Source organism: Lampetra planeri, chromosome 42 (genome assembly GCF_965212315.1).
Source record: "Lampetra planeri chromosome 42, kcLamPlan1.2.h2, whole genome shotgun sequence".
Lineage (NCBI taxonomy): Eukaryota > Metazoa > Chordata > Hyperoartia > Petromyzontiformes > Petromyzontidae > Lampetra > Lampetra planeri.
In genome coordinates, this window is record NC_136148.1 from 3,680,346 (window position 1) to 3,705,008 (window position 24,663).

The following is a 24,663-nucleotide window of genomic DNA, read 5'->3' on the forward strand; positions in this document are numbered from 1 at the left end:
TGCATGGACTCAGATAGAGACCCATAGACTCACAAAGACACCCAAAGACTCACATAGAGACCCATATACTAGCAAAGACACCCATAGACTCACATAGGGACCCATAGACTCACAAAGACACCCATAGGCTCACATAGAGACCCATAGACTCACAAAGACACCCAACGACTCACATAGAGACCCATAGACTCACAAAGACACCCATAGACTCACATAGGGACCCATAGACTCACAAAGACACCCATAGGCTCACATAGAGACCCATAGACTCACAAAGACACCCAAAGACTCACATAGAGACCCATAGACTCACAAAGACACCCATAGACTCACATAGGGACCCATAGACTCACAAAGACACCCATAGGCTCACATAGAGACCCATAGACTCACAAAGACACCCAAAGACTCACATAGTGACCCATAGACTCACAAAGACACCCATAGACTCACATAGGGACCCATAGACTCACAAAGACACCCATAGGCTCACATAGAGACCCATAGACTCACAAAGACACCCAAAGACTCACAAAGAGACCCATAGACTCACAAAGACACCCATAGACTCACATAGGGACCCATAGACTCACAAAGACACCCAAAGACTCACATAGAGACCCATAGACTCACAAAGACACCCACAGACTCACATAGACACCCATAGACTCACAAAGACACCCATAGACTCACATAGGGACCCATAGACTCACAAAGACACCCATAGGCTCACATAGAGACCCATAGACTCACAAAGACACCCAAAGACTCACATAGAGACCCATAGACTCACAAAGACACCCAAAGACTCGCATAGAGACCCATAGACTCACAAAGACACCCATAGACTCACATAGAGACCCATAGACTCACAAAGACACCCAAAGACTCGCATAGAGACCCATAGACTCACAAAGACACCCATATGCTCACATAGAGACCCATAGACTCACATAGACACCCAAAGACTCACATAGAGACCCATAGACTCACAAAGACACCCATATATTTCACATAGAGACCCATAGACTCACAAAGACACCCATAGACTCACATAGAGACCCATAGACTCACAAAGACACCCAAAGACTCGCATAGAGATCCATAGACTCACAAAGACACCCATAGACTCACATAGAGACCCATAGACTCACAAAGACACCCAAAGACTCACATAGAGACCCATAGACTCACAAAGACACCCATAGACTCACATAGAGACCCATAGACTCACAAAGACACACATAGACTCACATAGGGACCGATAGACTCACAAAGACACCCATATAGTTCACATAGACCCATAGACTCACAAATACACCCATAGACTCACATAGAGACCCATAGACTCACAAAGACACCCAAAGACTCGCATAGAGACCCATAGACTCACAAAGACACCCATAGGCTCACATAGAGACCCATAGACTCACAAAGACACCCAAAGACTCACATAGAGTCCCATAGACTCACAAAGACACCCAAAGACTCGCATAGAGACCCATAAACTCACAAAGACACCCATAGGCTCACATAGAGACCCATAGACTCACAAAGACACAAAGACTCACATAGAGACCCATAGACTCACAAATACACCCATATATTTCACATAGAGACCCATAGACTCTCAAAGACACCCATATACTCACATAGAGACCCATAGACTCACAAAGACACCCATAGACTCACATAGAGACCCATAGACTCACAAAGACATCCATAGGCTCACATAGAGACCCATAGACTCACAAAGACACCCATAGGCTCACATAGAGACCCATAGACTCACAAAGACACCCAAAGACTCACATAGAGACCCATAGACTCACAAAGACACCCATATATTTCACATAGAGACCCATAGACTCACAAAGACACCCATAGACTCACATTGAGACCCATAGCGGTAGTGACCTTTCTGTGTGCTGGGAAGGAACGGAACGGCGTGTATTATAAATGATTTTCATTTTAGAGCCACACACACGGCGCTGTTCGATACGGAACGTGTTGTTATTGTTGGTGTTAATTGTGTTTGCACAACGCCGCCATGATATTGTTTGGCGGAGTCATCCCCTTTTGAAGTGGAGGCGAGATCCATCTCTTCTCTCGTCTCCTCTCTCTCATCTCCTCTCTCTGTCATCTCCTCTCTCTCTGTCATCTCCTCTCTCATCTCCTCTCTCTCTCTCTGAGCACGCCATGTACCACACACATGTCGGTGATGTGCAGCGCGTCTTCTTCGAACGCTGGGGAGCAGGACAAGCCCCTCTCTGCACCAGCGTGGACGGCACCCTCGTGTTCACCTTCTCAAGTGCTCGCTCGTCACCGTGGCGTGCGCGATGACCACCACCACCACCACCACGTGACTTTTCTTTCGTATTGTGTGCGGTGCATTTAGCGCCACAGCGCGTGGATTTGTAGCGTTTGTTTTCATTTGTTTGCTGGTGACTTTGTGTATTTCCTATCGGAATCGCCTCCAGCGCTGTTGCTGCTGGCGGCAATATAAGTTGTTTCAAAGTCAAAAATCTCTCCAATCCCCCTCTCCTCTCCCCGCTATTTCTCCATAATCTCTCTCCTCTCGATTTCCACTCTCTCCGCTCTCTCTCTCTCTCTCCGCTTACCGCACGGGTCTGGCCGCTGCGTCGGGGTCCAGGGCCGTGACCGTGCCTAGGGGGTGCCGTGGCCCCTGGCTCTCGGCCACCTCGAACTCGTAGGCGGCCGGAGAGAAGACGGGGCCCTCGTCCGCGTCCTCCACGCTCACGAGGAGGCGCGTGGAGCCAGCCAGAGGCACCATCGCCGTGGAGCTGCTGCCCCCCGCCACCGGGTTCCACGCCTCCACGGTGAGCGTGTAGGCGTGCTTGCGCTCGTAGTCGAGCGGCTGTGGGTGGGTGGGTGGGTGGCGACGGTGGGTTGTGGTGGTGTTGGTGGGAAGGAGATTGTTGTGGTGAGAGAAGGTGGTGGAGGTGGTGTAGTTGGTGGTGGGGAGGAGATGGTTGTGGTGGGAGCAGGTGGGTGGTTGTGGTGGTGATGGGGAGGAGATGGTTGTGGTGGGAGGTGGTGGCGGTGGTTGTGGGGAGGAGGTGGAGCGGGGTGGGTGGGGGTGGTGGGTTTAACAGTGGTTGTTGATGTTTCGGAGTGGTTGATGTTGTTGGTGGTTGGCAGTGGTTGGTGATGGACATGAGTTTGTGGTAAGTGGGGACAGAAAATAGCAACACAGAATATTCATAAACATCATCATCATCATCACTGTCACCATCACAATCGCCATGATTATCAGCAACACCATTCTTTACCATCACCATAATGATCAGCATTACCGTCATCATCATCATCAGCACCACTGTCTTTTACCACCGTCATCATCATCAACCTATCGTCCTTGTCTAATCATGTCACCTTGTCCGAACGACCAACATCCCTGCTGCCTCCTTGCCCTACAAACACCTTCCCTCCCTCTCCTCCCTCTTCCCTTCTCTCCTCCTCCTCCGCTCCCCTCTCCTCTCCCCTCTTCACCCCTCCCGCCCCGCCCATCCCTCCCATAGCCTGCGGCACAGCAACGCTGGTGACACGTTGTATCCGCAATACCAGTCATTAAATATTACCGCGTGACATTTACATATCGGCGTGAGAAACGCGACTTGGGAGTGCGTGGGGATTTTTTTTTTTGGGGGGGTGGGGGGCGAGGGGATTGAGGTGGGGGTTATCGGGCTATGCTGATGCCTGCGGAGAGCCCAGTTGTTGTGCGTCTAGTTAACGAAGGGGGGGGGAGGGTTGGTGGGGGGGGGAGAGGGGTAATTAACATCAAAGGCTTTAGTGAGCGTCTCAGATACACGGGGCTCACTCGGGAGAGAGATGGAGAGGGGGAGAGAGAGAGAGAGGGAGCTTGCGGTGGTGGAGTGGCTCGAGAATAGAGGTCATCAGGGGTCATGTGCGGTTACAGCTGTGGAGAGGAGATGCACGTGTTTGTGAGTGTGTACGTGGAGGAGGGAGTGATAGTGTATCGGTTAGCGCGCTGCGCTATGAACCCAACGACCCGGGTTCGATTCCTGCTCACGGCCAACACCCAGTGACGATTATCTGAACCGGTCCTGGGCCACCCCCTAGGTCGTCTCAGCCTCAAATGAGTACCTGGTGCGGTGTGTAAACATCGCCACTGGGGAGACAAAGGCGGTGGGGCGTGGTGCTGGCCACCCACCTCCTCGTGTGCCGTGCCGGCCTTCATAGGTGCTCGCTAACAGCACTTGCCCCTAGTCTGTTAAAGCCGTACGGACAAATAGTTGTCCTTGTTCACATACAAAGGCAAAGGTGACCCACACAGCCTTGCCATACTGTCGGAGGCAGGTGCTGTTAGCACATTTTTCGAAGTGAGGAGCGGTAGTGTCGTTGCGGCTGTCATGACTCCCAGTTCGACTCCCCGGTCACGGCCACCAACACCAGTGACGAGCATCTAAACCGTTCCCTAGGCCATCCCCTAGGTCGACTCAGCCTTAAATGAGTACCCAGTGTGCTGTGTAATAATTTGACACCGGTGAGACAAACGCGGCCCCGGTGTGGTTTTCGCCGCTCCTGGGCCACCTGATTTATGAATTAGGCGCGCATTAAATCACGTTTGTCCAAATGCACGCACGCATGCATCGATATTTCTTGCAACCGTTTGACCACGTGCGCTCACGCACAAACTGCAAAGATATCCCGCGTAGCCTTTCCTGTTGGGGCAAGCGCTTTGAGATTGTTCGGCTGCTATGTGTATATTCCACGTGGTTAAGGCCAATTCGTCGAGCTATTAATGTGTGGCCAAGTCGCTTTTGAAAAAGAGCTCTGTAGCTTAGTGGGGCTTTACCTGCTGAAAGAAACAGATGTTTCAATTTAAAGCTTTCGTGACTGCAGGGATTCATCTTCTTGGTTCTTTCGGTAAAGTCACGTAGAATGGCAATAATACAATAATAAAAATAAAACATGATGAAATAATTCTTATTTTACAATTCTTATTTTACAATTCTCATTCAGAAATAATTTTTATTATTTTATTATTTCCATTCTACGTGACTTTACCGAAAGAACCAAGAAGATAAACAGATGTGTTTAGGTGATTTGTTTACCGTTGCCTATACTTTACACTCCTATCGTGTTTTCGAATTGTTTGTTGTTGTAACTTTCTGACCCTAGGTTCCTTCCTGGACATCTGTGAAAAATAGTTTCATAGCTCGTCGAATTCCTCGAGTGAAAATACGGATTCTGATTCTGCTGTGAGCGGGCACGGCACACGAGAATACACACACACACACTACTCACTCACTCACTTGCATGCGTGTGTACTCGACAAACAAAAACAAACATCCCCCGCGGAGCTTAACAGACTGTTGGGACAAGTGTTGTTAGCGAGCAGCACCTACGTAAGCGACGAACGCGTATACACAGACATGCAGTCTGCATGCATTCATGCACACATCACGTACACATATTTCCAACATCATCAGCTACATTCTCATTAGTTACATCATCATCACCGCCATGACCACCATCGCAAGTACAATCATCACCACCTCCATTAACTACACCACCACCACCACCACCTAATACATTACGTTTCACTCTCGATTTATAGTGCTAATTAAAAAATATAATATAGTTTAAGACCCTGGCGTCTTTCCCAAGTCGTAATTTGTTAAATATAATTAAACCATTATTTATAACACAGCGAGAGCCAACGGAGTCAAGACACGTATTTTATTTCGATGCGAGGGACACACAGAAGATAGAGTAGGAGGGGGGAGATGTTGAGGAGGAGAGGGGGGGGGAGCAGGGGGAGGGAGGAGGGAGGGGAGGGGGAGACGAGGACGAGGGGGAGGGAGTAAGTGAAGGAGGGGGATGCTTATTTGATAATTGATTTAGTGGTGGATTAACATCTAACTCTGATCTTTCCTCTCGTTGCACACAGAGCGTCATGGACACACCAATCTTCATTCACAAATCTTCATTCACAAATCTTCATTCACCAATCAAGTCTGTGGAGTGGGAGGGGGTCGGGTGGTCGAGAGGTCAGAGACGGGGAGCTGGAACTCTCTCAAGGCCTAGGTTCCGATCCGGGTGTCCTCCGCTCAACCACAGCGATTTAAACCGGGAGCTCGAGTGTAGTCAATTGATGACCTCAGCCCAGACATCAATGACTGCCATAGAGACCCACAGACTCACATAGAGACCCATAGACTCACATAGAGACCCACAGACTCACATAAAGACCCATAGACTCACATAGAGACCCATAGACTCACATAGAGACCCATATACTCACATAGAGACCCATAGACTCACATAGAGACCCACAGACTCACATAGAGACCCACAGACTCACATAGAGACCCACAGACTCACATAGAGACCCACAGACTCACATAGAGACCCACAGACTCACATAGAGACCCATAGACTCACATAGAGACCCATAGACTCACATAGAGACCCATAGACTCACAAAAACATCCACAGACTCACATAGAGACCCGCAGACTCACGGAGAGCACTAGAGACTCGCATACAGATTCATAGATTTACATAAACACGTGCACAGACGTATCGCTCCCACATATTGCACCATGTACTCATTTAAGGCTGAGTGGACCTAGGGGAGGCCCCGAAACGTTTCAGATAATCGTTACCAATGTTGGTGGCTGTGAGCGGGAATCGAACTCGGGTAGCCGGGATGGGAGAACAGCGCGCTAACCGCTGCACCACAGCTCCAAAAGACAAAGAACTCCCTCGTGCCTAGGTAGACTGAGTGAGGCAATCGCCGTTCGCGAGCACCGATGAAGAACGGAACGGCACACGAGGGGGGGGGGCGGGGTTGGGGGGGAGGCGAGGGGACGGGGGGGGGGCGAGGGGACGGGGGGGGGGCGAGGGGACGGGTGGGGGGGGGTGACGAACACCGCACCCGATAGCCTAACCCCAACATGCGCACACACACAAACAACATTATCCAAAGGTCAACTCCACAAAAGCCTCAATCACCCTCAATTTAGTCTTGTAATTAAATTATCATCGATTCGGGGGGGGTGGGGACTCCTCAAAGATCCACAAAGCGGTTGCTCATTTCTATACTTAACTTCCAACCCCCACCACCCCCCAGTGATAATTCCAGGTGGGAAAATGACTCTTGAATTGACATAGGTTGTAATGAGCGTTGTGCGCGCGCGTGTTTCTCTGTGTGTGCGAGGAGCGGCGGTGCAGTGGTTAGCGCGTTGTGTGTGTGGAGTGGTGGTGCAGTGGTTAGCGCGTTGTGTGTGCGTGGAGTGGTGGTGCAGTGGTTAGCGCATTGTGTGTGTGTGGAGCGGTGGTGCAGTGGTTAGCGCGTTGTGTAGTGCGTGGAGTGGAGGTGCAGTGGTTAGCGCGTTGTGTGCGTGGAGTGGTGGCGCAGTGGTTAGGGCGTTGTGTGTGTGTGGAGCGGGGGTACAGTGGTTAGCGCGCTGCGCTAAACCCGAACCCGGCAGCGACCCGAGATCGTTTCCCACGCACGGCGGAAACCCAATGCCAACGACGATTATCTGAACAAATCCTCGGGCCCTCCCCTAGGTTACCTCAGCCTAAACATCGCTGCTGCGGATACAAAGGACGGCCGGGCGTGGTGCGCTGGCCACCCCACCCAGTCGTGTGCCCGTGCAGGCCTTCACGGGGAGCTTCTCGCTAACAGCACTTGCCCCAACAGTCTGTCAAGGCAATGCGGGGGTTCTTTGTCTTTGTTTAAGCGGGGAGGCTCGTGAAGGGCTCTCTACTGGGCCGTTGGAGGCGGTCGCCCTCCAACGACTGCGGAGGGCAGTTGAGCGACGCTCACAACAGCGCGCGGCGGGTAAAGTGCGGCAGGTTGGCACAGCAGGGGGACACAGGTGGTGCATCGGCTCAGTCATCTCATTCAGTCGACCCGTGGCACCTGGGTCTGCCCCGTGACCTCCTGCCAGCGAGCGTGTCGACACTTCACGTGGCCTCAAAGTGCACCTAGCCTGGCACAGGCGCCGTGGTGACGTCACCGTCACTTAGTGACGAGTGGCGGTTGTTGTTGCGAGTGGGGAGCGGTAGTGCAGCGGTTAGCGCTACGCTGCGCTACGAACCGGGCAGAGAGCCGAGTTCGATTCCCGTTCACGGCCAACACCAGTGATGATTATCTGAACCGGGTCGACTCAGCCTCAAATGAGTACCTGGTGCGATGTGTAAGCATCACCACCGGGGAGACAAAGGCGGCCGGGTGTGGTTCTAGCCAATCACCTCCTCCCATACAGCGCCGGCCTTCATAGGAGCTCGCTAACAGTACTCGCCCCAACAGTCTGTTGAGGCTATACGGGGGATCTTTGACTTTGTAAGTCTATGATCCTGTATGTAGTTAAACTCTAAATGAATAATATACTTTGGGAACCTCATTTGCCAGTAAAAATATGATAATTGGTTCTTTACCCTTCTATCTGGCAACAAAACTGACACCTTTTTACAAGGAGTCATGTTTGCATAGACCGCAATACCTGCAGTCATAATACAAACAAAAGAACATAACTCTGATAATGTGCACTGTCCTTGAAGTTGATTGGTCCACACCCGAGACAGCTTTCCTTAGAGCCTAGTCTCATATGGGTTGGACCAGATGACGCCTTTTGGCGTCATCTGGTCCAACCCATATGAGACTAGGCTCTAAGGAAAGCTGTCTCGGGTGTGGACCAATCAACTTCAAGGACAGTGCACATTATCAGAGTTATGTTCTTTTGTTTGTATTATGACTGCAGGTATTGCGGTCTATGCAAACATGACTCCTTGTAAAAAGGTGTCAGTTTTGTTGCCAGATAGAAGGGTAAAGAACCAATTATCATGAATAATATAGTTACGCCCCCGTTCGCCGTATAACGAATCCAATCAACATGAAACAAACATCAAAACTCCGCGTCCAAAAGCGCCGCCTATGTCTACCTCCTCCGTAAAGGTTAAACGAATTGCGACGCACACACACACACGCCCAACACGAGTTGACACACAGCGGGTGAGAGGCAGGGAGGCAGAGAGAGATGGGGGTGGGAGCGGAGTGTGTGCGTTTGGGGGGGGGGGGGATGGGGGTGCTGAATTCCAAGCGATTATCGACTTTTGCCCGGCAATTTGTTCGCTTCTTTCGAATTAACCTCGCTCAATTTTATTGTCCCGACTCTCGCGCGCGCGCGCGGGAGGAACGAGTAAAAAAACACAACAACAACAGTAACGAGGTATCGGGGACCACCCGAGCAGCCGCGCGGGTGCTCAGATTGCTCGCGACGGAGGCTCGGTGACGACGTTTCTCGATTGCTCGTTAGGGCAATGCCGAGGGTGCCCCTCCAATACCGGTCTGGGTCACCCCCCCCCTCCTCCTCCTCGTCCTCCTCCTCCTCCTTCACCCTGCACCACGTGAACCACCCATCACAACCTCCTCCTACAAGTTGCTCACCCTATCCCCCTCCTCCACCCTGCACCACGTGACCCACCCATCACAACCTCATCCTCCACCCTGCACCACGTGACGTCACCCATCACATCCTCCTCCTTCACCCTGCACCACGTGACCCACCCATCACAACCTCCTCCTTCACCCTGCACCACGTGACCCACCCATCACATCCTCCTCCTTCACCCTGCACCACGTGACGTCACCCATCACATCCTCCTCCTTCACCCTGCACCACGTGACCCACCCATCACAACCTCCTCCTTCACCCTGCACCACGTGACCCACCCATCACATCCTCCTCCTTCACCCTGCACCACGTGACGTCACCCATCACATCCTCCTCCTTCACCCTGCACCACGTGACCCACCCATCACAACCTCCTCCTTCACCCTGCACCACGTGACCCACCCATCACATCCTCCTCCTCCTCCACCCTGCACCATGTGACCCACCCATCACAACCTCCTCCTCCACCTTGCACCACGTGACCCACCCATCACAACCTCCTCCTCCACCCTGCACCACGTGACCCACCCATCACAACTTCCTTCACCCTGCACCACGTGACCCACCCATCACAACCTCCTCCTTCACCCCTGCACCACGTGATCCACCCATCACATCCTCCTTCACCCTGCACCACGTGATCCACCCATCACATCCTCCTCCTTCACCCTGCACCACGTGACGTCACCCATCACATCCTCCTCCTTCACCCTGCACCACGTGACCCACCCATCACAACCTCCTCCTCCAAGTTGCTCACCCTATCCCCTCCTCCTCCACCCTACACCACGTGACCCACTAATCAGAATCTTCAATTCCTACTCCCAACCTTCAAGTTTCTCACCCTATATCTCGCCATAAAAATCCTAGCATCCTTCGAATGCAAATGCATTCGAAGCCCATTAGCCTGACTTTAATTGGTCGGTGCATACCCAGCTGATTATCATCATCTTTAGTATCATCATCAAACGTAGCAGCAGCATCATCACCATCAACAGCAGAACCAACAAGCCCATGACCATAATCATCATCAGCACCAACGATATCATCTCATACTAAAGCCATCATAATCATAGGATTGTAATATCACCATCACTTGTTACATGAAGCAGCAATGCACCACACACATTCGTAAATCCCTACGCGATCCAACGACCCCAGCAGCTACTAACCCGCTCGCCGCAACCAATAACCTACAAACACCGCCAGTGCAGGTTCCGTGGAGATCATCTCCGGAACACCCCACCCATCAACCTTCTCCCATGCTCCCTCCCCCTCGGCCCCCAACCCCAATAACGTTCAGGTCATCCCAGTGGCTCTAAATCTACTGCACAAGCACAATAACAACGGGAGCACTCATCCCATTAACCCTCAATGCAGCCCTCCGCCGCCGTAACTATCCGACGGCCGTTTAACCTCCATGCGCATGTAGAACCGTAAAATGAGCGCAAGTCGGTTAACCTTGGTCACGTCAATAGTCGTAGTGGCGTTCGTGAACCCCCCACCCCCCCCCCCTAATCAGTATTAACCCTGCCACCCCGAACAAGATTAACCCGTTCCAAGTTCCGCCTGCTTCGCCGCGTGACTAAGTCGGGTTCATCTCGCGGAGTGATTCCGGCTGCGACGCGAGTGTGGAGAGAGAGAGAGAGGCGTTGGTGCACATTGAGCCGTGTCGGGAGAGTGGTGGGAAATGTCACGTTCCCATGGCAGGAGCCCGAGTACATCCGCAAGACAGTCGCTGTTGTTGTTGACTTCCACCCCTCAACCCCGGCCCCCCAAAAACGGTGCCCCATTCTATCGGTGACGGCGCTGAATCAGCCACCACCACCCCCCTCCTCCATCTCCCACCCCCCGCCCCCCCCCCCCCCAACAGAACCTGAAGTTGAACTCACAACCTTCCGATTGCGAGCCGCTCGCTCTACACCGGCATACAACGAATATTGACCGGAGTAGACGAATCGCCGCGGGCATAAAGGGATAGGTATACTGGATGGTGTGTGCCGGGGAATGGGAACATTTCTGGGGTGTCTCCGGCTAACGAGCGTGGGTGACACGTGACCATAGTGACCACGGATATTGGGGAGAGGCATACTGGATGTTGTGTGCCGGGGCATCATTGATGCCCTTTTATTCGCGGACACGTGCCGATATAAAAAAATTCCCGCCGGAGCAGAAAGCGGCGCAAGCCGGAATGGTGCTTAGCGAGAGCACGGAGGAGCTCAACGATGAGAGGAATGTACGTAGCGGGCATGTCAGAGACATCGCCACATTTACCATTAAAAACTAATCTTTTTTCATGTTACCAGTTAAGTCCCTCTGAGCTAAATAGCTCTTTTCCAGAAGCGATGTGGCCATTACAAATGATAGCTCAACAAAGTGGCTCATCATCATCATCACGTGGATATTTACAGGAGCCAATTACTCGGAACGAATGTTCATCTTTAAATGCGGAGGGGAAAACCAGAGGACCCGGAGTCTGCCTCGGCAGCAGACCAGGCTTTCCCACCTGATGATGGACACTTGTGTTGCGCCCGAAACGTCGTGAATTAATATAATTTAGTTTATACCTACGTGACATTACCGAAAGAACCAAAGAGTAAGAGAAAGAGCCTTGCAATCTCCAAATATACAGCAGCAGGCGTCAGGCGTCGAGATTGAACCCACGATCTCCTGCAAACCATGTGAGGCAGTTAACATCTCCGAGCCACAAGGCTGCCCCGGAAGAAACTCAACCTCAGTGCGTGTCATGTACTCTGTGCCGCCTTTGAAGAGCCTGCGTGCGTGTGTGTGTATGTGCGTATTGTGTGTGTGTGCCTATGCGTGGAGCGGTGGTGTAGCGGTTAGCGCGCTGCACTACAGACCTGAGTTCGGTTCCCGCTCACGGCCAGTACCAGTGACGATTATCTGAATCGGTTCTGGGGCCTACCCTAAGTCGAATCAGCCTCGAATTAGTAGCTGGTGCGGTGTGTAGACATCGCCACTCGGGATACAAAAGCGGCCGGGCGTGGTGCTAGCTACTCACCCCATCGTATGCCACACCGGCCTTCATAGGTGCTCGCTATCAGCACTTGCCCCCCACAGTCTGTTAAGGCTTTAAGGGGATCTTTGTTTTTTGTCTGTGTTCGTACGCATGTGTGTGTGTCTGTGCATGTGCGTGTGTGTGCACGCGTGTGTGGTGCTCGGAAGTCTTAATTGGCAATTAGCGAGGTCGGCATCTCTGGCTCGCGAGTTAATTAGCGGCAGGAATGATGTCTCGGAGAGGCGAGCGATGGTGGGGAGTTGGATTTTCTTTTGTCCTATCGAAGTGGGAATGTCGTATCCCCAGGGCACCATCACAAGCAAAGTCTCAACATCGTCACCATTATCATCAGCACCATCATCTGTGGCAGCCGATGAAGCAGCAGCAGCATCTTCATCATCAGCAGCAGTATAATCAGCATTGGTGTAATACAGCATAATATGAAATTGCATTGTGCAATTTGACTCCAGGTCGAGTGGAAACTCTCCTCACCAAAGTGTGGGTTAAAGTCCCTTTATTTCACCCACAGCTCCCTCCTTCATCCACAGCTCTCTCCTCCTTCATCCACAGCTCTCTCCTCCTTCATCCACAGCTCTCTCCTCCTTCATCCACAGCTCTCTCCTCCTTCATCCACAGCTCTCTCCTCCTTCACCCACAGCTCTCTCCTCCTTCACCCGCAGCTCGCTCCTCATCCCGTCACTCCTCCGACGTCCCCCTCTCATCCCCATGGCCCCTCTCCCCTCTCCCAGTCGTGCCCTCCTACCTCCCCTCGTCCCTGTCTCCTAACCTGCAGCTACCAAATCGCGGGTTGTCACACGGCGCGGGGGGGAGGGGGTTACTCCCGGTCACGTGGGTAGGGGGATTGATGCCACGCCTCTGATTAGCATGGATTAACACCGGTTGGCTACGTACGAAGCTCAACATACACGTAACATGTATGTTACACAAACTTCTTTCGCAACCGTATGTAACCAACCGTGCTAATCGGAGGTGTGATGCCGATGTCGTGGGGCCCGTTACGAAGGACGCTTCTACTGGGTTGCCTGCAACTTTCAACTTTCACCGACGGTAAACCTCAGCGTCAACCTACGACCCGATGTAGCCAACAGACCTCTGACAGCTCGAATGGATCCGGTTACCGACGCCACCTCCATTCACTCTCACGCCCCTTCACCATCACCACCATCAGCACCCCCCCTCCCCCCACACCGCATCATCACCCCACATCATCATCACCACACCGCATCATTACCCCCGCGTCATCATCACCGCCCCCCCCCCTGCCTCTCACCTGAGCGAGGGTCACGACCCCATCCTGCGTGGAGGGGTCGGTGGCGATGGAGAAGGCCCCGGCCCTGTCCCCGGCCACGATGCGGTAGTCCACCCTCGCGTTGTCGCCCTCGTCCGCGTCCTGTGCCCGCACTCGCCCCACCGTCATGCCCGGCACCGCCGCTTCGCTCACCGATGCACGGTATGTGCCTGGGTGGGTGGGGGGGTGGGGGAGGGACAATTTGTAAATAAATATTATTGTAATTTTGGGGGAGCACAACGCGAGTCTCGATATAGCCCCTTTCCACATGTCGCCCCTTACCCCCCACCCTTAAGCCCAACCCTTTAACCCGTCAAATATTAAAGCTCTACCCCTCGGGCCGAGGATACAGGTGCAGCCCTGCAATTGCTTGCTGCTGGTGGAAGGCCCTCCCGCCAAGGAGGCAGCTCTTGAGGCTACTTGTCCACGCTGGCTGGACAGCTCTTGAATATTATTGAAACAGTTTTTTTTTAGTTTTTTTGTTTTACCAGCTCGCTATCGCAAATGATAGTTCGACAAAGTGGCTTAGCAGCATCATGTGGAGATTCATAGCAGCCAAATAACTATGCACGCGTGATGTTGATTCTAAATGTGGAGGGGAAAAAACCGAGGACCCCGAGAAAAACAACGGGATGACGGGGAGAGAGAGAGAGAGACACGCAAACTCCAAATATACAGCAGCAGGCGTCAGGGTCGGGATCGAACCCACGACCTCCGGTATACCAGGCGAGGAAGTTAACATCTCCTAGCCACCGTGATGATGATGAGAGAGAGACGCAAACTCCAAATATATAGCAGGCATCGTCAGTGTCTGGATCGAACCCACGACCTCCTGCATACCAGGCGAGGTGGTTAACATTTCGCCACCGTGGCGCCCCCCCACCCCCCCCTTCCCCACGGAAAGAAACGTAACCCCCATAGTTTCAACTGGGAGATGGGATCGAAAAGTCGATCGCACGACAAAAGTAACGACGAACAAAGAGAGGAGACCTCCCGGGCCTTTCAACGAGTGACCGACCGCCGCTGCGACGGAATAAACCAAATCGCTGACGGCACTTTGTGCACCGCTGCCCGCCCAGATGCAGCAGTATCAGCAGCAGCACCACCACCAAGTTATTCGTTTCACCGCCGGGCGCTTTTGTTGAATGGGGAATCGGCGTCGAAAGGAATGAATTGGGAGCGGAGCGAAGAGTTTCGACGTAGCGGAGTGCTTTGTTGAAAACGAAAAAAATAAAACGCGTTCGGACCGTTCACAAGAGGTTGCTGGTTCTTTTGAGCGGTGGCACAGGCTCGTAGCGCGCTACGCTACGAGCCTGGTGACCCGGGTTCGATTCCCGCTCACGGCCACTAACACCAGTGATGAATATCTGAACCGGTCCTGGGCCTCCCCTAGATCGGCTGAGACTTAAATGAGTACCCGGTGCGGTGTGTTACCATTGCCGCTGGGAAGAGAAAAGCGGCCAGGCGTGGTTTTGGCCACCCACCCCTCGTTTGCTGTTCCGGCCTTCATAAGGGCTCACTAACAGCACTTGCCCCAACAGTTTGTCATGGCTATACGGGGGACCTTTGTATGTTCTCCCCCTGCTCTGCAAGATTGTGAGTGAGCGTGTGACTGCGTGGTGCTCGCTAACAGCACTTGCCCCAACAATCTGTTACGGCTACACGGGGGAGGGGGGGGGGGTCTTTGTCTCAGTGTGAAGTGTTGTATCCTCCCCCCCCCCCCCAGTTCTGCATGGTTTTTCTCAGGGCTATAATCTTTCTTCCCATTGCTAAAATCCACAAACTACACACGCGCGCGTGCGATGCAGCCGGTATTTAGCCGAACCACATTCCACTACGACTACAGTCGTCGCGGAATATTTCAGAGTACCCACACTTCACCCCACCAGACGCCATCTGCCCCATCGCCGAACTGCCGATGCTGGACCCATTTCTACCGCTGAGTGGACAGAGGCGGCTGGGCTGGCGAGGGGGGAGGGGCTGAGATTGAATAAACTTAATCCATCGTTTCATCCAGCAGTGGATAGACACTGGAGCTCTCAATTGCATCAATAGCTACAATTGCATGTTCCCACCACAATCATCATCAGCATCATCGTCAGCAGCAGCAGTAGCAGCTGCAGTCGATTCACCGCTGGATGGCGGCCCCCGGCAAATAAGCACCGTCTCTCACGATCTTGCGATGCCCTGAGGGCATTCGCGTGAGCTGTGATGGTCAGGGAACTGGACTTGATGAAAATGTGAGGCTACGTTTTTTGTTTTGTATCTTTCTCTAACCCACTACTGCATCTGGCTCGCACCATCGGTGTAAATGGGTTATATACAGGGTGCTTCAAAACATGTTTTTAACACTTCTGAGAAATTTCCAACAAGACCACAAGAAACGTGCCCTCCGGGCTCTGGAGACCGCCTGGAGATGATTCCAGGCACGCGTTGACAACGATGGCGAACACGTGGAAACTCTTGGACTTTTTGAAGCTATTAACATGACATTTGTTATCATGTTACAGTGTATTATCCATTATTTTTCCATTAAAAAAATAGTGTATATAGCACAGTAAGTCGGAGGTTCGTGTGTGCTGGGGTAAGGTGTGGGTAACTCCCACGTCTTCCAAGACGTTCCCTTCAAGGAGGGTTGCTCTCCAGTGCTCATCGCTACGTGGCGGCCCTTCTGTTTGCAGTAGAATCAAAATCCAGAATAAAACAAACCCGGGATCAAAAGCCGGAATCAAAAACGCGGAATCGTCACCCGGGATCAAAAAGCCCGCAAAAAAAACCGTAATCTAAACTGGTGATTAAAAAAGGGAATAAAAAATCCGGAATCGTTACCTGGAGTGAAAACCGAGGATCCAAACACGGAATTCAAACCCCTGAAAAAAATCTGGAATCAAAACCCGGGATTAAATTAGAAGAAGAAAAAAAACCGGAATCAAAACCCGGGATTAAATAAAAAAATAAAAAAAATCCGGAATCGTTACCTGGAGTCAAAGCCGAGGATCAAAACACGGAATCAAGACCCCAGCAATTAAAAACTCCAGGATCAAAAACCGGCATCAAAATCCAAACTCGTCGCGACGGCTCCTCGGAGCGCCGGGACGTTTGGTTCCCCAAGACGTCTGGCGACACAGCGTCCAGCGTCCCGCGTTCACTTCACCGAGATGTGAGGATCGTGCGAAGATTTTTAATTGCTCCGTTGTGCAGGAGGCCGTGCTGGGCGAGGTGGGAGGGGGGGCTAATGGAGTGGGGGGTGTGGGGGTGGGGGATGCGAGAAGACTGTGCGCATTAAGATACTCGCATTGTTCTGTCGCCTGCTGCATTCAGACTTTACAGCTCGCGGTGCACGAGTGGCTCTGCGCGTGCCCTTCACGAGTCTCCTCCACGGGAGGCTCGTTCAAAGGCGCTAGTGGGCAGTGCCAGGCTAGGTGCACGTAGAGGCGGGCTGGGAAATGGGATGCAGTCGTAGGCAGCTGCCCTCCTGAAACGGCGGCGGCGGAGCGGGCAGAGGGAGTGACGCTCACAACAACGAGCGGAGAACCGGGCGGATAAAACGCAACGAGGTGGCACAGTGCGGTGGGGGGGGAGGTCCGTCTGCCAGTCATCTCAGTGAGTCAACCCACGGCATCTGTTCCGAGACCTCCTGAACCTAGCCTGGCACAGTAGGGAGCAAAGGTGGTGCATCTGTCAGTCATCTCGGGCAGTCAACCCACGGCACCTGCTGGGTCTGTGGCGTGATCCCCTGTCAGCACCGAGGCTTCGACACTTCACGTGACGACCTCAAGGTGCACCTAGCCTGGCACAAGCTACCGTGATGACGACACCGCAGGTTTCTTGGTGTATTTGTTCACGTCGTGGCTAGCGCACTGCGATATGAACCCGGTGACCCAAGTTCGATTCCCACTCACGACCAATAAACAGTGGTAAATATTTGCACCCGTCCTGAGCCTCCCCTAGGTCAACTCAGCCTAAAATGATAACCTAGTGCGGTGTGTATTAAGCATCAGCACTGGGGAGACAAAGGCGACCCGTGCCGTCCTTATTAGGTCCTCGCTAACAGCACTTGCCCCATTAAAGGGTATAATGATAAAGACATTACTTGATAATGTGACTACGCTTGCAGCGGTGCATGAGCACAATTAACAAAAATAATTCCGTGTGTGTGTGTGAGACCTTAAAGTTAATAATGAATTAGATTTAAATTAATAATAAATGGAGGCGACATTTCCAGGCAAGGGGCCTACATCACAATACATAGAGAGAGGTGTCAGACCGGTTGGGTCATGCATTGCCTCTCTGTGTGCTGTGAAGAGTTACCATCGCCACCATCACCATCGCCACCATCACCATCGCCACCGTCACCGCCATCGCCACCAGAGTGGTGCGAATAAGGCGCGCCGGCCACCTTTGTCTCCCCGAGGTTGCGAGCTCGCCGTGCGATGGGCGGCGGTGGATGCTGGGTGGTGGATCACGCACGTGGCCCGCGAGGGGTCACCCATCACCCGCCACTCCCACGATGAGTCGTCCGCTCCTCGTACCGAACCGATTTCAGCGCTCAGCACAACGGCCCCCCCCTCCATCATCCTTCTATCCAAGAGCCCCCCCCCCCCACGCCTCCTCCACACTAACCCCCTCCCATTACTCTTCTCCTCCTCGCCTCTCTCCAAGATCTTCCCTCTTTCCAACACCTCCTTTTTCCTCTATCTCTCTCAAATCCTCCACTCTCTTATATCTCCGCTCGCATCTCTCCACTCTCATCCTCTCTCCTATCATTCCTCCTCTCTCCCATCTCTGCAATATTTCCCATATGTCCCCTATGCCAACTCTCTCACATCCCCCATACATCCAAACTCCTCTCCTCTCTCCCATTGTCCCTTCCACCTCTTCCATATCTCCTCTCATCACCCCCCTCTCCTCTCCTATCTCCCAACTATCTCCACTCCTGCTATCGCCCATTTATCCCACCTCTCCCTATCAGTCTCTCTCCCCTATCCCATTTCTCCCACCGCTCCCACCTCCGACCTCCTCTCTCTCATCTCCCGCATTCTCTCCCCTCTCCTCTCCCCGTGTTCTCCAGCTGCCGAGGCTGTGCGTGCCCTTTGCGATCCGGGCGCCGATATATCGAGCAGCGTGGACGCAGAAAGATTAGTCCGATCCATCATCGGCGAGAGACACGCACAGAGAGAGAGAGCGAGCTTATAATTATTTGATTTCCTATTCATCATACGATTCCGCGCCAACTCATAAATCTGACGGCAAGACCCCGGCACCGGTTAACAAAGGAGGGGGGTTTTGGAGGGATCGCAGAGCGAGAGCGAGAGAGAGAGTTAGAAAGAAAGAGAGAGAGAGAATGAGAGAGTGCGAGAGAGAAACAGAGAGAGGTATCGCTTACTCGTTCACCTGCACCCGAGCGGTATGTTTTTTTCCGTGATAGGTAAAGGGCAGTCGCACAATGACTTCAGGTCAAGGCGTAGCCATGGAGTCAACATTGGGGGTGGGGGACCAAATCTTCCAGGGGGTCTGGGGGTCGACCCCCCAGAAAAAAAAATCTAAATTTGAAAACTCATTTCCTGCCCAACATATAACAAAAAATCACTAACACATAGGATTAACTTTTTTTTTTTAATAATGTCTAATAGTGTTATTGTATTACATTGCTCCGTTTTTTTCTTTTAAACCTTTTCTTGTTTCATTGTATGTAATGGCAGAGATTAGTGATTAATAAAGTACAACCATAACCACAATCATATAAACATTAATCTATTTTATAGCAATATATTGGGGGGGGGGGACATTTTGAGCATATTTGAATATTGGAAGGGATGTGTCCCCTCCAAAATATATTATAATTACGGCCTTGCTTCAGGTGATAGTCACAAGCGAGCTCCACTCACTCTCATAGAGATCTGTGAGCTATGGAGACCACCACCCACCCTCATAGAGACCTTTGAGCTACAGAGACCTCCACTAACTCTCATAGAGACATGTGAGCTACAGAGACCTCCACTCACTCTCATAGAGACCTGTGGGCTACAGAGACCTCCACTCACCCTCATAGAGACATGTGAGCTACAGAGACCTCCATTCACCCTCATAGAGACATGTGAGCTACAGAGACCTCCATTCACCCTCATAGAGACATGTGAGCTACAGAGACCTCCACTCACCCTCATAGAGACATGTGAGTTACAGAGACCTCCACTCACCCTCATAGAGACATGTGAGCTACAGAGACCTCCATTCACCCTCATAGAGACATGTGAGCTACAGAGACCTCCATTCACCCTCATAGAGACATGTGAGCTACAGAGACCTCCACTCACCCTCATAGAGACATGTGAGCTACAGAGACCTCCACTCACCCTCATAGAGACATGTGAGCTACAGAGACCTCCATTCACCCTCATAGAGACATGTGAGCTACAGAGACCTCCACTCACCCTCATAGAGATCTGTGAGTTACAGAGACCTCCACTCACCCTCATAGAGACATGTGAGCTACAGAGACCTCCACTCACCCTCATAGAGACATGTGAGCTACAGAGACCTCCATTCACCCTCATAGAGACATGTGAGCTACAGAGACCTCCATTCACCCTCATAGAGACCTGTGAGCTACAGAGACCTCCATTCACCCTCATATAGACCTGTGAGCTACAGAGACCTCCACTCACCCTCATAGAGACATGTGAGCTACAGAGACCTCCATTCACCCTCATAGAGACATGTGAGCTACAGAGACCTCCATTCACCCTCATAGAGACATGTGAGCTACAGAGACCTCCACTCACCCTCATAGAGACATGTGAGTTACAGAGACCTCCACTCACCCTCATAGAGACATGTGAGCTACAGAGACCTCCATTCACCCTCATAGAGACATGTGAGCTACAGAGACCTCCATTCACCCTCATAGAGACATGTGAGCTACAGAGACCTCCATTCACCCTCATAGAGACATGTGAGCTACAGAGACCTCCACTCACCCTCATAGAGACATGTGAGCTACAGAGACCTCCACTCACCCTCATAGAGACATGTGAGCTACAGAGACCTCCATTCACCCTCATAGAGACATGTGAGCTACAGAGACCTCCACTCACCCTCATAGAGATCTGTGAGTTACAGAGACCTCCACTCACTCTCATAGAGACATGTGAGCTACAGAGACCTCCACTCACTCTCATAGAGACATGTGAGCTACAGAGACCTCCATTCACCCTCATAGAGACATGTGAGCTACAGAGACCTCCATTCACCCTCATAGAGACATGTGAGCTACAGAGACCTCCACTCACTCTCATAGAGACCTGTGAGCTACAGAGACCCCCACTCACTCTCATAGAGATCTGTGCGCTACAGAGACCTCCATTCACCCTCATAGATATATGTGAGCGCTCGTTACCAATGGCAAATACTTAGCCACTGCGCTGTGCCTGTGATTCAACCAATAATTGCCTGCAAGCATTTCCGGCCCGTGAGGCTATCCACAGCGTACAGCAGCGTGGGCTGCTGCTGATGATGCTCCTACTGCTGCTGCTCTCTCTGGGGAGGAGAACGTGAGAGGGGAGGGGATGGGGATTGGAGTCATCTACATCTAGAGTACCCCGCCCCCCCGCAAAGCGCATGAGCATCTCTGCGACCCGCAAAATGTGTTAGACACCCCTCCCCCTTCGTCCTCCCTGCTTCTAATTACCCGGTAATTAGCGCGCAATTAGGGCAGGGTGGGTGGAAATGGCCGACCCTGGTGATGCATGCGTGCACCCGGACGCACGCGGCGAAAACACTGACGCGCAAAGGCAAAGATCACCCGCGTAGCCTTTGAACAGACTGTCAGGGGCAAGTCCTGGCAGCTAGCAGCGCTGATGAAGGCCGAAATGGTGCGCGAGTTGGGGTGGGGGGAGGTCGGTGGCCAGAAACGCGCCTGGCCACCTTTGTCTTTCGCCGTAAGTGACGATGTTCACATTGTTGCACCGGGTACTTGCTTAAGGCTGAGTCGATCTAGGGGGATGCCCAACACCGGTTCAGATTCTAGATTTGAAGCTTTCGTGACTGCAAGGATTCATATTCTTAGGTTTTTTCGGTAAAGTCACGTAGGTAAAACATTTAAATTAATAAAAGTAAAATAAAAGAAAAAATAAAATAAAAATCACGACGTTTCGGAGGCAACACACAAGACGGAAGCTTGTGTTGCCTCCGAAAAGTCGTGATTTTTATTTTATTTTTTATTTTATTTTACTTTAATTAATTTTAATTTTTTACCTACGTGACTTTACCGAAAAAACCTAAGAACCGACTCAGATATTCGTCACGTGAGTTGGTGGCCGTGTGCGGGTAATCGAACTCGGCTCGCCAGGTTCGCGGTGCAGTGCGCTAACCACTACATTCCCGCTCCCCACTTACTCACGTGCACACAACACAAACCCAGGTCACTCTTGCGAATGAGACTCATCGCTGGAATCTCGAGTCGGCCCGCATCACCGCTCGCACTCCATCGCACGCTCACGCACGCAACACAAACTCGCACGCACACACAAGGCAAAGATGCCCCCCCACCCACGTCTAGCCTTGACAGACTGTTGGGGCACGTGCTGTTAGCGAGCACCTATGGCACACGAGGGGGTTGGTGGGCCAGAACCATGCCTGACAGCCTTTGTTTACCCAGAGTGGCGATGTTTACACACCGCGCCAAGTACTCATCGTAGGCTGAGTCGTCCTAGGGGAGGCCCAGGACCGGTATCAGATATCCACCACCGATGTTTGTCCTTGAGCGGGAATCGAACTCGGGACGTGGGTTCTGTCAAGCGGCGCGCTAACCGTTACCACTACGGCTCCCCACTCCGTCACGCACGCACGCTCACCCAACAAGGCGATTCGATGTCGGAGCAACGTCATCATCATTACCACCACCACCACCTTCATCACCATAGTCAGGGGCCTCCCTCCCGATAGGAATTCCCTCCCCCCCCCCTATTACTGATGCCGCACACACGCGCACACCTCATCACAAGTCGCACAAATAAATCTCTGTTTGTCATCACCTCCCTCCCTCCCTCCGGCTCACTCGCTGCCTCCTCCTCCTCCTCTTCGCTCGTGTTGCCTAGAGACCGGACCGGCGCATTGAATCACCCGTCCGCGTGGCTTTTTTGGGGGGGGGGAATTCGGTGGTGGTGGTGGGGATGATAGGAGAGGTGATGGTGGTGGTGCGTGGATGAAAGAGGGTTGCGATCTTGGTGTATGTGGTGGTGGTTATGTTGAATAGCGGAGATGGCGGTGGTGGTGGTGGTGTGGAGGATATGGCGGAGGTGATGGGTAGTGGAGATGATGATGGTAGAAATAGTGGTGGTGGTAATGGCATTGGTGGTGGTGTGCGGGATAGGGGAAGTGGTGGGTGATAGTCGATAATGATGCCGATGGCTATGATCATGACGGTGGTGGTGATTGGTGGCAGTTGTGATAGTGATTGTGGCGGTGATGGCAGAGGTGGTGATGGGGGAGATGATGGTTGAGGTGGTGATGGTGGAGGTGGTGATAGTGGTGAGCGAGATATCAGGTGCAGCGCGTGTCCCGAATGAGCTGTGAGCGAAAATCACACGCAGAGTGTTAACCCACGGAGTGCGGAGCGGTTCTGAGATTGAACAAATGTAGCAACGCACACACACAACCCACACACACAACCCACACACACAACCCACACACACAACCCACACACACAACCCACACACACAACCCACACACAACACACACACACAACCCACACACACAACCCACACACACAACCCACACACACACAACCCACACACTACCCACACACACCCAACACATACACAACCCACACACACAACCCACACACTACCCACACACAACCCACACACACAACCCACACACAACCCACACACACAACCCACACACTACCCACACACAACCTACACACACAACCCACACACACAACTCACACACACAACCCACACACACAACCCACACACACAACCCACACACACAACCCACACACAACACACACACACAACCCACACACACAACCCACACACACAACCCACACACTACCCACACACACCCAACACATACACAACCCACACACACAACCCACACACTACCCACACACAACCCACACACACAACCCACACACAACCCACACACACAACCCACACACTACCCACACACAACCTACACACACAACCCACACACACAACTCACACACACAACCCACACACACAACTCACACACACAACCCACACACACAACTCACACACACAACCCACACACACAACCCACACACACAACCCACACACACAACCCACACAAACAACCCACACAACAAGCCACACACCAACCCACACACACAACCCACACACACTACCCACACACACAACCCACACACACAACTCACACAACAAGCCACACACCAACCCACACACACAACCCACACACACACACACAACCCACACACACAACTCACATAACAACCCACACACCAACCCACACACACAACCCACACACAAAACTCACACAACAAGCCACACACAACCCACACACACAACCCACACACACAACCCACACACACAACCCACACACACAACTCACACAACAAGCCACACACCAACCCACACACACAACCCACACACACAACTCACACAACAACCCACACACCAACCCACACACACAACCCACACACACAACTCACACAACAAGCCACACACAACCCACATACACAACCCACACACACACACAACCCACACACACACACAACCCACACACAACCAACACACACACACAACCCACACACAACCCACACACACACAATCCACACACAACCCACACACACACAACCCACACACACACAACACACACACACACAACCCACACAC

The 24,663-nt window shown here is 52.3% G+C and overlaps 1 protein-coding gene across 1 annotated transcript in view; it reads right to left on the minus strand.

Annotated features, from left to right (window-relative positions):
• LOC144732316 (cadherin-7-like) overlaps nucleotides 1-24,663 on the minus strand; it is a 58,118-nt gene that overhangs the window by 22,202 nt on the left and 11,253 nt on the right. Inside the window, exons 6-7 of the mRNA XM_078613785.1 lie at nucleotides 13,766-13,953; nucleotides 2,622-2,878 (exon numbers count right to left, since the gene is read on the minus strand). Of these exons, the coding sequence (XP_078469911.1) occupies nucleotides 2,622-2,878; nucleotides 13,766-13,953 (445 nt within the window). The remainder of the gene's footprint in view (nucleotides 1-2,621; nucleotides 2,879-13,765; nucleotides 13,954-24,663) is intronic.